Below are 13,924 nucleotides of genomic sequence, written 5' to 3'. Positions count from 1 at the left end.
GGCTGAAAAGGAAAGGTTACTTCAGCTGCTTGAATACAGGATCTTCTTCTTTTGGTTGTAATCGAAACTCTAAAAGAAGAAGAAGATACCGAGGGAGATTCAGGAAGGCTTGGAGGACTGGTAAATCTACAGCTCTGCCTTCTTGAGTTACCTCTTTATTTATCCCAACAGACAGGAGCATTGTCTGCATTTCTTTAACTTTGGCCCCAAACCATCAATTCATCTGTTTCCCAAGCTGCCATTACTTCACCTGCCTCGAGTCGAGCAGATTATTGTCTTCCAGTCAATAACTGTGGCCTCAAATTTAGAAGAACTGGTTGTCATCCTCAGCGGTTCAAACTCAACTACAGACAGTTCAGCAGCAGATAGAGAGTCATGATCAGAACCACAGCACCTGCAGCAGCAGCTTCTTGGACTCAGACCAGACAGTTTCCTCACCAGGCTGTGCCTCAGGATCACTCTACGTCCTTGAACGTCACAAACAGGATTGCTGATGAAGGCCAGCCTTGGCAAAGACCAAATCTGCACCGAAAACAAATTGAACTTCTCACTTTGACATCAGAATTAACATTTTGAAAAGTAGCTGTGTTACTACACAGAGCTGCAGCAACTCCTCTGTAAAATACCCTGAGGGTCATCAACCATCAACCACGTTTCTCATCCGTCCTGCTCTTTAATATCAAGGAAGTTCATTTAGCTTAAAATATGTAGCTAAAGAGAAGGCCTACATTCTAATCACCTCAGGATTCTCCACCTTCCTGAGTATTTCCTGGAGAAGCGCCCAGCCGGAGGTCTGCATGCAGCGCTGCAGGTGGGTCAGGTTGTAATTACTGCAGGAAATTTACCGTTCTGCCTCTGGGATGTTAGGCCTCCAGCAAAGGTCAGAAGTCTGTGAATCACATGAATTGCTAAGCAGTGGGGTCTCGCTGTGACCTTACCTCAGTCACTATTGCAATTGGGTTTGTAATGGCCATCTAATATACTGTCTGTTTCCCTGAGCACCGTTACACTCAGCCTCTGTTCTTAGCTGCTTGACTTCGCACCAGGTGGCTAACAGTCGAGCTATTGATGTTTCCACTGGCTTGGAGGGAATTACCCTCATGAGGATGATGCTGTCTGTCCTTCTTTCTGTTTCTGCCCCTCTATCACTCCGTTTCCTCCCATCCCAGCCTCAGTTCCTCGCCCAGGCCAGCGAGGCTCACACGGCCCACTGGCTTATCCTGGTCCGCAGCCTCTACGCAACGTAGTAGAAATGTCAAGTGCTACATTTGCATGCATATTAACAGGGCGTGACGGCGCCGACGCCCAGTGGCTCCCTGACTCCCTGATTCATCAACTGTCACCAGGAAGGTCAAACAGGAAGAGCTGAGAGGCGGATGACACAGAAACAGACGTTAGACTGACGACAAGCGAAGGGAAGTGAACCTGCTGGAGGATTAGAGAGACTGAAGATAACAACAATAATTTAAAAGAACGTCAATTACAAAAGCATCATTTTTACACTGGAATTTTTTTTTTTAAATCCTATCTTTACTGGATTTTAAAAATCATGATGTCATAAACTTTAAAAGTGAAACAATCTGGAACATCAGTTCTTTCACCACTTCAGGGACATGAAGTGGATTTTCATGTTCCTCTGTTTGCTGAACTCTCCAAGAATTTATGTTCCTTCGTATTTATAAGACATTATTCCTCATAAATCCACACAGATTTTTTTAGATATTCTAAAATTTAAAGATGAAAATAAAATGTATTTTGATTCTTCAATTTTAACATTTTCATTATAGTTTAGATTTGGGGGTAGGCAACATTCCATCAATCTTTAATTGAAATATTCAGATAGTTTCTAATCCTGCAATGTTAACAATAAACTTTAATAGGTGAAAATTGTAAATCCTAAAATGTATTGCTATGATTTTGCATGAGTTCATGAATAAATGTCCTCTAAATTTATAGTTCCAGATGTGATTGCACAAATATTGTTGGCAGTTTAGCAGCCAACAATATTTGTGCTGTAGTGAGAAAGTTTACTTAAAAATTAATTGTAATTTTAAAAGAAATATTGGTTTGTATCCTAATGTTCAGAGTGAGTATAACTTTTATTCCAATCACAATAATTGACACAAAATAATTTGCAAACATTTTTATCCAACGTCACAGATTCCTGATAAACATTAAGCTTTATGTTTTTCTTTTCCTTAGGGGGAGTTTATATATTTTACACCTCTGGACAGCTTTTACTTTGTAGGAGCTGAGACAAGATGGTGACCCAAACCCCCGGTAAAAATAGATCTAGATTCTAGAAGCTACCAACTTGAAACATTCAGAAATCTTGATCAACATAAAACATTTTTTAAGAAATTATTAAGAAATTCTTTGGTTGCATTTGTTTAGGATTTTTCCACACTATTTATATTAGAAGTTTCTGCATACATTCGCTTCCAGGTTGTTTTTTTTAACCCATCCTCTCCAGGCGGGCTGATAAAAATGGCTGACTCTGTAGTTTTATTAAGACGTGGTGATGCAGGCCAGCAGGACGCACCTCCAGTGACCTCATGTAATCTAACAGACACGTGTCATTTCCACTCTGCACTGTTTGCCATTGATAAGCTGCTGATGTTGTTCGCTGACAGAAGCCGTGTCAGCTGCTGCAGACGCTCGTGACTTTTACACACGAAGCCATCAAACACAAACCTGCGTCTCAGGTCATCTCACAAAGTTTGAATTCAGAAAAAAAGCCTTTCTATCTCTCTCTTCTTCTCCGTGAGTTTGCTTCTCAGACGTTGTCTTTTCTTTTCTCCGAGGGCCAATCAACCTGTCATCCAGGGAAAACCGTTTGACAAAGCGCTGGAAAATGTTTTTTATTTATTTATTTGTTGTTGTTGGGGTTTTTTTTTTATTTTTAGATGAAATCACAGGTCTGTGTTTTTAACAGTTATGGCTGTGAATCTATGCTCTAACTGACATTAAGCTCCTTCTAGGACAAACACACAATTTGGCTGTCAAACCAATGAGAAGGAAAGAGAAGGAGAAAAGGAGGTGGGGGAGAAACACACTGTATAGCAAGAAATGGAGGGATGGCTGGTGTTGGTGTGTCTGTGTGTGTGTTTTAGCATTTCTCACAATGTGTGTGTGTGCGTGTGTGGGGGTGTGTGAGAGTGTGCACCCCAAGGGGGGAGGGATTGTATCTGTGATGGCTGATTGAACAGATTCCACTTGTGTGGACAGCTCAAGAATATTGCTCACATTACTTCAGCATCACTTCCTCTTATTTTTCTCTACATCTTTCCTCGATGTTTGTATGTGTGTGTGCGTGTGCGTGTGTGTGTGTGTGTGTGTGTGTGTGTGTGTTTCTCTCTCAGCTGGGGAACGGGTCTCCTTTCTAAAAGGCTTGTAATTGATTCTGGTGTAATTGGTCAATGACAGGAGATGCTTTGGCAGAAATGGAGCATAAACATGTCTTAGACACAATTTGCAGGATCAATGGGAGGCAGCCCTGAGGTGTGAGCGAGAGAGGCGACGACGGAGGGAGGATGCAAGGAAGCAGGACGTAGTGTGTCGCTGCAGCACGGGGGTTTTTAAGCATCACCACCGTGTCTGATTGAGGCACGGAGGCTGAAAAAGTGTTGCAGATCAAAGGCTTTTCAAACAGCTTTCTTTTTCTTTCTTATTCAGTTTTTTTTTTGAGCTGTCATACTGTGATTTGTTGAGGGAGCGGACTCATCGGCACAGCAGGAGAGCTTGAGAGAAATGCAAGAAAAATAAACACCAAATAAATCTGATATTAAACATAAAGAAGGAAAAAAATATTTGACTACTTGTATAAAAAATCCAAGTATTTTTTAATATTTCGTTTTTGTAACAGCCATTGAAATATTTTAAGCTTTCATTGTCAGATTATGCCTTCCAAAACATCTCAATAGCGCAACAAAGGAAAAAATAAAAGTTTTTGTGTTTAAGTCGTATAGTGAACCTTTTTTTAATTGTGAGATTTAGGGAACGTATGACTGTCTGATTTAATATTCCCAACATAAACCTTAATATGCAATAATTCCCTGAGTGGAAAACCGTCTTCGCACTGCAGAAGCTAACATGCACAGTCTATCCAGCACCAAGGAAAATGAAGGCCGTGCTTCACTGCAAAAACACTAACGAGAGCATTTCCCACGTCATAACTTTTTATCAATATTAAGGATTTATTAACTTAAAACAAGCTTGTATATCTTCATGAAAAGTTACTGTACATGGAAGCAGAAACAGATGTGTTTTATATCCGACAGAAAAAACACCAAGAACTGCAGCAGTAGAAAGTTAGACTGCTAAACCTGAAAACACTGAACCAGGATTACTTTTAATTAGGAAAGAAAACTGCAGTAATAGTTTCGTCACCAGCTGAATACTGAAACCCTGATGTGCCCTCTGGGAAATAAAATCGCAAAGTCAGTGGCTAAAATAACTCCAACAATTTCTGCAGGTACGTAGGTTGCAAAGCTAAATACATACGTATCATATTTGCTACTTTCTATGGATCAGAACATACAGAAAGAATGAAACCCATCAGCAGAAGTCACTGCAAATAGAGCATAAATGGAAAGAAACCAGTAGCAACTTTGTCCTCTAGTAGCAAAGTTAGAGAGAAATTGTTAGTTTTTAATGTCAGGATAAATTGGAGACTATTGCAAACTGATGCCTGGATGTAAGTTTTACTGTGGGCCGTCTCTGTCTCTGCAGGGATATCAAGTGAGGAAGTTAACAGCCATCGACCAGGACCTGGGCTCTCCGAGGGGAATCGGCTACACCATCGTCTCAGGTCAGAACCACAGCATGATCTGATGTCAGAAACTCTGAGAGGAATTTCCTCTTCATCAGTCTGATCAACTCAGCGATCAGCAGCAGGTGTGATCTGAATGTAGCAGAGATTTAACTTCACAACAACCGTTTTTAAGAACGTTTTCTTATTTAACAGAGCAGAAATCAGCCCACATTTAGTGTTTATTTTCTTTCTCAAGTTGGCTTATTCCATCAAAATAGGATTACGATTTGTCAAAGTGATAAATTAAGCAAAAAAAAGAAAAGTGTTTATTTACTATCCCTGCCCTGAGTTGGTATTACTAAAGAAGATAAAGACAGTTTGCATGGTGATGATAAGGACGAAGCTGTGATCCTGCTTGGTTCTCCTTCCTCTGCCAAGAATGATGTTTATGCCTTCAAGTTATGCCGTCTACCTGTTTGTAAGGACGATATCGCAAATATTCATGGAGAGAAAAGAATTCCACTAAATTTTAGTGGAGAAATAAAGTTTTAAAACTTGGTTTTCATCCAGATTTCACCTCTGGAAAGACGAGGTTCTCACTGCTGTAAAGCGATGTGAAGTTTCTGCTGCTGCTGCTGCTGTTTATGTGAGGTTTGTCGTTTTACTATGAAATGAAGTGAAATCAGATTGTTGTGCAGCGGCTGCATTCTGCAGGGAGTGTGGCTCATTATGCAGCAGGCCTGTAACATAAACATTGCTCCTAAATGAATCATTCCATTGGATCCCTTTAACATTTTTATCATGCAGCTAAATTTACAAGCTGCATCACAGCCAACAACCACAGATTTTACATACATATTAAAAAGACAGCATATGGATTTAAAGAGTTATGATGGTTTATTTGTCATCATGTAGAAATAACTTCTTGTTGTCATCAAAAAGTGATGACTACTAATGATAAAATAGTTTAGGATAAACACATTGAGGTGAAGAATTATTGTTTTTTTGTCAGAATATGAAAATAGTCTTAAAATTCTGACGCTTGATCCGTCTTTATACAAATCAGTTCATGTTAAAAACAAGTCGTTCTGCCTGCAGCGGTGGTTTTTGATATGGTAGACATGGGCAGCTTCCCAGGGCGGCATTAGAAAGGGGTGGAGCATCCAAGAACTATCAAATAAACATTTGATAGTTCTTGGATGCTAAACCCGTTTTAGACTTTTGTCTAAAACGGGTTTAGACAGAAGTCTAAAACCCGTTTTAGACTTCTGTCAGTTGTGGCTGACCAGGCCTGACTGCTGGTGTAGGTTGTTGTACTTGTGTATATCTATACTTTGGTTCATATTTCCACTGAACTTTATCCCAGAAATCTTGTGGTTCATTCAGGTGAAACTTTACAAACTTTAGTTGTTTACAGAGAAAATGTTTCCTTCTACAAACCTTTTCAGACGTGTCATCCTCAGTTTTTCATTCTAACTCTACCTCTTGCTCCAACTTTTTTTAAATTTTCAGTCTAAACATTATGACTGTACATGGGTTCACGTGTTTGCGCCGTGGTCACTGGTGTCCTTCAGTGCTGTGCAGCAGAGTCCACCACCATAAACCCTCTGCTCTCATTTGCTGCTCTCAGCCACTCGGTCTTACTTACCGTCTGCTGCCACATGTTATATTGTCGTGTGTGTTGTGTTTGTTGCAAAGCCGAATGACTGAGTTAAGCTCTAGAGGAGAAGAGCATTAAAAAGACATTAATTAGGCGGCGCGATGTATTCCCAGTCGTTGCAAAATCAAGAGTTATGGCACCGCAATGAAGGTTTGATAAAATCATTATAAGTTTGATAGATAATGCAAGTTGAAGGGTGGTGCGGCGCCAGAGTTAAAGGTATGAAGGGAAGGTTTCCAGAAGCAGCGGCGTGCCGGTGTTTTCCTGCATTTTCTCGCGCTCACACACACATCCGTTTGTCTCTATGTACCAGACTCCTGAGTTCTGCTGCAGTCGGATCCGGCCGTGCTTGTTTGCAGACTTGAGCCTGACTCTGCGTGACGCCTCTCCAGCATTCCTGCTCCTCGCCCCGAGTGTCCTCGGAGAGCGCGGCGCGCTCCTGCGGGACTCGTCTCATTAGCTCAGTAATTAAGATAAACGAGAGTTTAATTGCAGCTGTGATCAACACTAATGATTGTGGGACTCAAGATGAGGATTTTCTCTCCCTGCTGTAATCAGAGGGAGGATCAGGGACTCCATGTGTACAGGCGATAGAATCACAGTGGCGCTCTGCCGGCAGCGTTGCAGTCGTTATTGTTGCTGTGATGGGGACGAGTGAACCCCGGTCCTCTGGGTTTCATTAAACCCGTTTTAGACTTCTGACCTACTGGTCTCATATTACATCAAACCATCGTGCTCATGGTTATGATGTTGACCTTTCAAAATGGTTCATTACTTGCACAACTTCTGAAAAAAAAGAAGAAATGTGCACAAAAATGTTTACCAGATACAAAATGCTCGTTATTATTTGCTGGAAAGAGGTTACATGTCTTATGCTATAAAAATATTACTGTTTTCAAAATGTTCAGCGTTTTAAATGCTGGAATTATTTTACTCTGAATCACTTGAGCAATCGGCAGTTTGTTAGTAAAGATGAAACAGATCATCTGTTTCAGGCTCCGGCTCATAATTGGGACATTAAGAACAAGATGGAGGACAGATGAACAGTTCAGCAGGTGTTCAGGTCTCTCTTCTGAGAAGTAACTAATCCTCCTGGGAACCAAATATCTGCTCACTTTGTCTTTTATTCCCGACTGCGACGGCTCCACTTACTGCTGGGGATACCGTTTCTCATTAAACTTTACTTTTACGTAATTCAAATTGACTGTATAGTTTCATGCTGGCTAAACACTAAAGTATAAACTTATTATATATCATTACTGAACAAATGGGGAACGCTGGAAGAAAAATCTGAAAAAAATCTGAAATCTGAAAGAAAACATTGACAGAAAAGCAACAAACATACTTGATAAATGCACATATTCATTTTTTTCTAATAATCCCATATCATGAGCTAAATAGCTAAAAGTAATAATGAACATTCCCAATATGACAACGATGGGTTTTGGCCTGCCTGGGGCTGCACAGTGGCGCAGTTGGTAGACCTGCTGTCTTGCAGCAAGAAGGTTCTGGGTTCGATTCCCGGTCTTTCTGCATGGAGTCTCCATGTTCTCCCTGTGCATGGTGGGTTTTCTCCGGGTACTCCGGTTTCCTCCCACAGTCCAAAAACATGACTGTCAGGTTAATTGCCCCTAGGTGTGTGTGAGTGTGTGTGTGCATGGTTGTGTGTCCTGTGTGTCTCTGTGTTGCCCTGTGACAGACTGGCGACCTGTCCAGGTGACCCCGCCTCTCACCCAGTACGTTAGCTGGAGAGGCACTAGCACCTACCGACCCCACTGAGGGACAAGGGTGTAAGGAAATGAATGGATGGATTTTGGCCTGAAGCGACGGCCATCATCCACTCAAACCCACCCAGAGGATAAAACACCAGCAGCACAGAGAGAGAGAGAGAGAGAGAGAGAACTACTCAGTTCCACTAACGGCAGGAAGTGGAGCTGAGACCAAACGTCTTCGCTCACCAATTCGTCCTCGTAGCACAAGACTGGACGACTTCAACGTACTTCACTAAACCTTTTTATAACCACAAACCTCTGCATTTGCATTGTACATGGACAGAAAGTAGTGCATTAAAAGGAATAAAAAAGCTACATTCTCATTGATTCAGGTCTGGACTTTGACTGAGCCATACAGAGAACGATGGTACCACCACCATGTGTCCTCGGTTTTCATGGTCCAGACTGAGAGCTAATGTTCTAATAAACATCAGATACTTTTAGGAACTGTTGTATTTATAACACACTAGTGTAATCCAGTTACCGCTTTCCAAAGAACGTTGATTCCACTGAACTTTGTTTAGTTGTAACAGAATAAAAATGATGTTTTAGATTTTCATTTGTAAAAAATGTTGGACACAGACATTCGTAAACTCAGAAGAGACTGAGGAAGAGGACAAATCTGATTCTTTTGAAACTTAAAATGCGTCTAAGGCTGGATATAAACGTCAGCTCACTAAAAACTACTTTCATTCTCACAGTTTGGGATTTTTTAATGTCAGAAGTTATAGGCCAACAAATCGTGTCCAAGGAAAAGCTGTCCGCTGGGATCGGAGTTAACCTCATGGAAAGTGTCGCCTGTCTGCTTTGCTGTAATAATAGTGTAAGAACAGGCAGAACACAAGTCAGCCTCGCATCTCGTGGAATGAAAGTTGGTCTCTTAGCCGATCGCCTGTCTGGTCTTCCATGACTAATCCCCTCTGTCTCAGGACCTTATGCATCTATATTTATCCTCTTCATTTCTCTTTCATCGTCTTCATGTTGCAAAAGTACAAAAAAATAAAAAACTCAGTTTTTTAATGCAAACTGTAACCAGTTTGACTCGATGACGACGTCATTCTGCACTGGGTTAAGGTTTTATATAGGCCACACACCAGAAGCTCCTGCTTGCATAATGTGGATGTTTGGTCCCCTGATGCCACAGGTGTGATACAGGCCAGCCGTGTTGGGTGCAGCAGGTTCCACAGGGGACCATGCACTCTGTCTTTAAGTGTCTCACTGCAAAGAGGTCAGACGCCATTTCCCGCCTGGACACACTGATAAGTAGCAAAGGCGATTATTTCTCTTGTCTGCCTTTCCACATGTATCTCTATCCTTCAGCACTGCTACACCCTGATGCTCCGATTCCACGCTCTTCCTTCCTAACTCGTATCGGCAGCCATGCTGTAATGTGGCCAGCTCTAATACCTGTAATTCTATTGGGAGCCCTTATTGTTACTGTGGTGTCAGTGGGATTTCCTCTGCTTTTTCAATTAGACGCTCTGAGGCTCTCTGCTCTGCGCTGCAGTGTAATCTCTGAAAGAAGAGAGATTAGTCTCAGGAACACTGATCGCAGCGTGGCCCAAAGTTTTCTTTATGTTTGCAGAGTAACAATACAGAACAATAACAAGTTCAGAGCTCAGGTTTCATTGACTGATGCAAGAGCTGTTTGAACTTGACCCATTTTCAAATCATAGACAAAAGGCAGCATTAAGTCGTTTTGAATATTTTAGTTGCGCTCTGAAATTAGTTCTGCAAAACGTTCTTCCTCCCAGATGAAAATCTGATCATTCAATTTACAAAGTAAAACCCAAATTGGATAGTTGTATTACACTGAGTGATGTGTTTCAAGTGTCAATGTCTGTTCATTTTCAATAATGATGTGGAAGCTAATAAAAGTCTAATTCAGTTTCTTGCTAAATTGAAATATTTCAAAGACAAATATGCTTTAAAAATCATTTTTAAGCACAAATATGACTTTATAGCCCTGTTATGTTTTATATAATCATAGGAAGACAGCTGACTTTACACCAAACGGTGATTCCTGAAGAAGCTGTGTTTCAAGTTGCAAACATTTTAATGGAAAGTTGGGTTAAAGGAAAAAGTGTGGTAGGAAATAGGCAATAACTGTCACACTTCTTGGTGAAGCCTCTCCTAAACCAGAGACGATGTCAGAAGAATCTGATGTTGGATAAGAAGAGCTGACTGAGTTGTCTAATGAGTTGTGCTTTTTCAAATGAATTAGTTTCACCTTCATTTTTATTTATCTGGCGGTTTTGCTCACCCGTTAAAATATTCATCTTGACCCAATGAAGGACAGTTTCAGGCATTCATCTTCTGTTGTGCTGACCAGTTATTCGTAATTCTGTATTTTTGTCGTCTATTCTTCAAACCGCAGAAAACTTCGAATGTAAAGGACCAGCTCTGTCTATGGTTGGAGACGAAATTTTTCACTCATGCTCTCAAACAAAATAGATTTTTCAGACATTTCAGATAAATCGGGACTTCCAGCTGAACGGTCAGGAATCAATCGCTGTAATTGTTTTGTAAGAAGTGACTTAAAGATTGTGGAGTGATGCAGAAAGCTCTCAGACGTCTCTAAGTAGATAATGAAGCTGTACACTCTGCCTAACCTGAAAATTGTTCAGATTGCATCTCTTCTGATATTAAAAAGTACCAATATGCCAGACTACTTTTTAATATATATATATTTCTTTACAACTTTAAAAGTCTAAATCAAAGTTGTTCATCTGTGGAGCTTCGGGATCCAATCAGTCCTGCTTCTGTCACCACGGTTACCATGCAGCAGCTGCTTCTCCTCCGCTACAGAATAAAAACATCTTAGCTTTTCGCGTTAGCGTTGCTAATATTAAGGGGTAACAGACTCATAGCAAACAGAGCAATAAGTCAACTAGTGTGATCTATAGGTCCAGACTGACTCGTTCTAAATCTGCCAGTGTTTATGTTAGACTTCGTCTCTGAGGAGAAACTTTTGATGGAGCGGTTTGAGTTTCCGTGAAGTGCTGCTTGTTGGCAGCGCAGAAGCCGCCCCGCGGCCATCATCGCTGCACATAACGTAAAGAAAAACATACATCTGCTCTGATAGCTGTCACACGCTGAGGGATGTTTCAGACACACAGAGCAGCAAACTTACAACTCCAATAATATAGTTTTAAGACAATAATAAATCTCATCATTAACATGATTTGCCTGGAGGCGTCATCCTTAAAAGTGACACTAATTTTTGTACATTTATCAAAAAATGCTAAATCTTAGCCCCGAGACTGTGAGCAGTGGCTGCATGCCATGTCACATTACTCGAATGTTCCAGCGCCCCCGAAGTGTTGTCACAAACTGGAGAAAACAGTTGTCACCAGCTCTGGCATCGCTATGACACTCAGCGCCGTCCACAGATGATCAGCGCTTGAAGGAAATCATTTTCACCAACTTGTCATACAACCCATTGAACTCATTTGATCAGATTTTAATTTCCTCTGCTCTTTTGGCCGATCCAATAAGACAATTTCTGCTTTTCTATTCCCATTTTAACCTCTTGATTCTTTTTCTTCCATGTCATCACACTCAGTCCGGTTCTGTTAAAGTCAAGGAGAGCGTTTTAATAATGAAATGGATTGTCACTTCACTGGGAGTGTCATGAGAATCTGAATGTTTGTCAGTTTTCTACAATCACTGCTGTTTTGGAGACGACTTCTTTAATAGGAGGAATTTATTGGGATTACTTATATCTGGTCATGAAAAACTGGATATTGAAGCTATTTTGGTTCATAATATTTTGGGGAACTAATAGATGTTTAGGCTTTGTGCGTGCGTGCGTGTGTGTGTGTGTGTGCGTGTGTGTGTGTGTGCATTCAAGTGTACGGCCTGCTTTAGACAAAATCATTGCATGTTTTCTCATTTTCCAGTCCAGTACTGTTGGTAATGTGAGAGCATGGCTGAGCCCCTGGAGTCCCGTATCACAGATTCAAACTCAGACAGTTAGCACAACACACACACACACACGCACACACACACACACACACACACACACACAGACGGAGTCTTGAAATTCAAGCCTGAAATACCTACACATTAACACATGCATGAGAAAACAAAAATACAGAAACTAACTTTGAATATCAAATGACAGTTTTCTTGAATGTGTGTACGTGCAGCAATTTTCTGCCCCTGGGGGTCTAATCACACTGTCCGGGCAGATCACTGGAGAACACTTTCTATCAGCAATTAGCATAGGGTTATAATTCCTCCCCCACTGAGACCACTGAGTCACTCTGTGGAAGTTCACTCCATGTCTTAAAGGGCGAATATATCATTATTTTTTACAACTTTTCCATTTCAGTCAGATTCAGGCATGTAGCTCTTGACAGTTGCATTCAACTTTATGTCCAAAATCAGGAAATATGTTAAAAAATAAAAAGTATAAAAGACAAAAAGTGAACACAAGGCCGTCAAGAGCACAGAAGTAGAGTTAGCAAAGCTTGCGGATCAAATTTAAGTTCACAAAGTGAAGATTTATATGTTTTACTTTTTTTTTTATTTAAAAGGATAGTCAAAAGAACTGTTGTTAGAGACCCAGCAAACTGGCACCACTTGGAGGATTTAAAATGCTTCTGCAGCAATATATTTTTAAATTTTAGATTTTTCTTACCTTATTAACTTTATGCTCACAAACAGCCACAGTCTCATCTTGGTCTAACTGTTCACTATTTGTTCACACCCCTTAGGTTTTGGTTGTTCTGTCCCCTAACAATGTTTTTCTAATCAACGTTTTGCAAAAAGAGATGTATCAGACATCCGTCCTCTCTTCCTCTGTTCAGCAAAGCTCAGCCATGTTTCTTACATAAATGGTAGTGGTGCCAAATATGCTTCATTCTTTCTTTTTGTTGTCAGTAGTCAGTCAGACATGTTCACCATATTCCAGTCCATTTTAGACAATAAGACTTTTCGTTGTTTGTCTACAGCAGAGGTCTCATTCTTGCGGCCCACCGGACAATGTCTCGTGGCCCCCACCATGATGTGAAAGTATTAGTGCGGCCCACAGGGTGAGCGGACCTTTCCTCATCATGGCTGACATTCGGTTCTAGGCTAAGCTACACTGACTTCATGCACACTACGTTTGTAACAATAGTGTGGCGGTTGACGGACCAGTCTGGTACCAGTTTTCCTTCTCTGCAGTCACCATTCTGGTACTTTCTACAAATGCCATGATCAAACGCAGAGAAAGGCGACTGCTACCGGGCTGCTCGTCATCCTGCTGTTGTGACAAGTAGAAGCGGTAATGACGTCGCGCGTCGATACGTTCTCCATGTGTTGCTAGTTGGCTAAAGACTTCTGTGAAACGTAGAACCAGAGCGACGCCAAGTAGAATAAACTTAGGGTGTTCACACTGCAGATAAAGTGACCCAATTACAACTTTTTTTGACGTATTGCGACCTGTATCTGATCTTTTCATGACAGTTTGAACAGCACAGGTAGGATTCTTTTTCGAATGTGACCCATATCCGATACGTATCCGATTCAAATGCGACCTAACGTCCAGGCCGCATTCATCAGAACTGAACGTCATTGATACTCAACAAATTCTGCGTCCTGATACGCGCAAGTGGGAAGAAAAACAACCATGACGGACTATAATGAGGATTAAGTTGTTAATATGCTGCTTTGGTTGGACAACAACTTCAAATATATAAGCTAAGCTCCACCGTTAGCCTCCATGTTTACTTCCACAAACACTGAGGGCTT

The 13,924-nt window shown here is 41.0% G+C and overlaps 1 protein-coding gene across 3 annotated transcripts in view; it reads left to right on the top strand.

Annotated features, from left to right (window-relative positions):
• Positions 1-13,924, top strand: part of cdh23 (cadherin-related 23) — a 195,295-nt gene that overhangs the window by 70,181 nt on the left and 111,190 nt on the right. For all 3 annotated transcript variants that reach the window (XM_008430094.3, XM_081616163.1, XM_081616162.1), the window contains exon 9: positions 4,732-4,810. In XM_008430094.3, the coding sequence (XP_008428316.2) occupies positions 4,732-4,810 (79 nt within the window). The remainder of the gene's footprint in view (positions 1-4,731; positions 4,811-13,924) is intronic.

The sequence above is a fragment of the Poecilia reticulata genome, chromosome 15 (assembly GCF_904066995.2).
Source record: "Poecilia reticulata chromosome 15, P_reticulata-male-v2, whole genome shotgun sequence".
Classification (NCBI taxonomy): Eukaryota; Metazoa; Chordata; class Actinopteri; order Cyprinodontiformes; family Poeciliidae; genus Poecilia; species Poecilia reticulata.
Note: the sequence above shows the minus strand (reverse complement) of the source record. Positions and strands in the feature narration are given on the sequence as shown.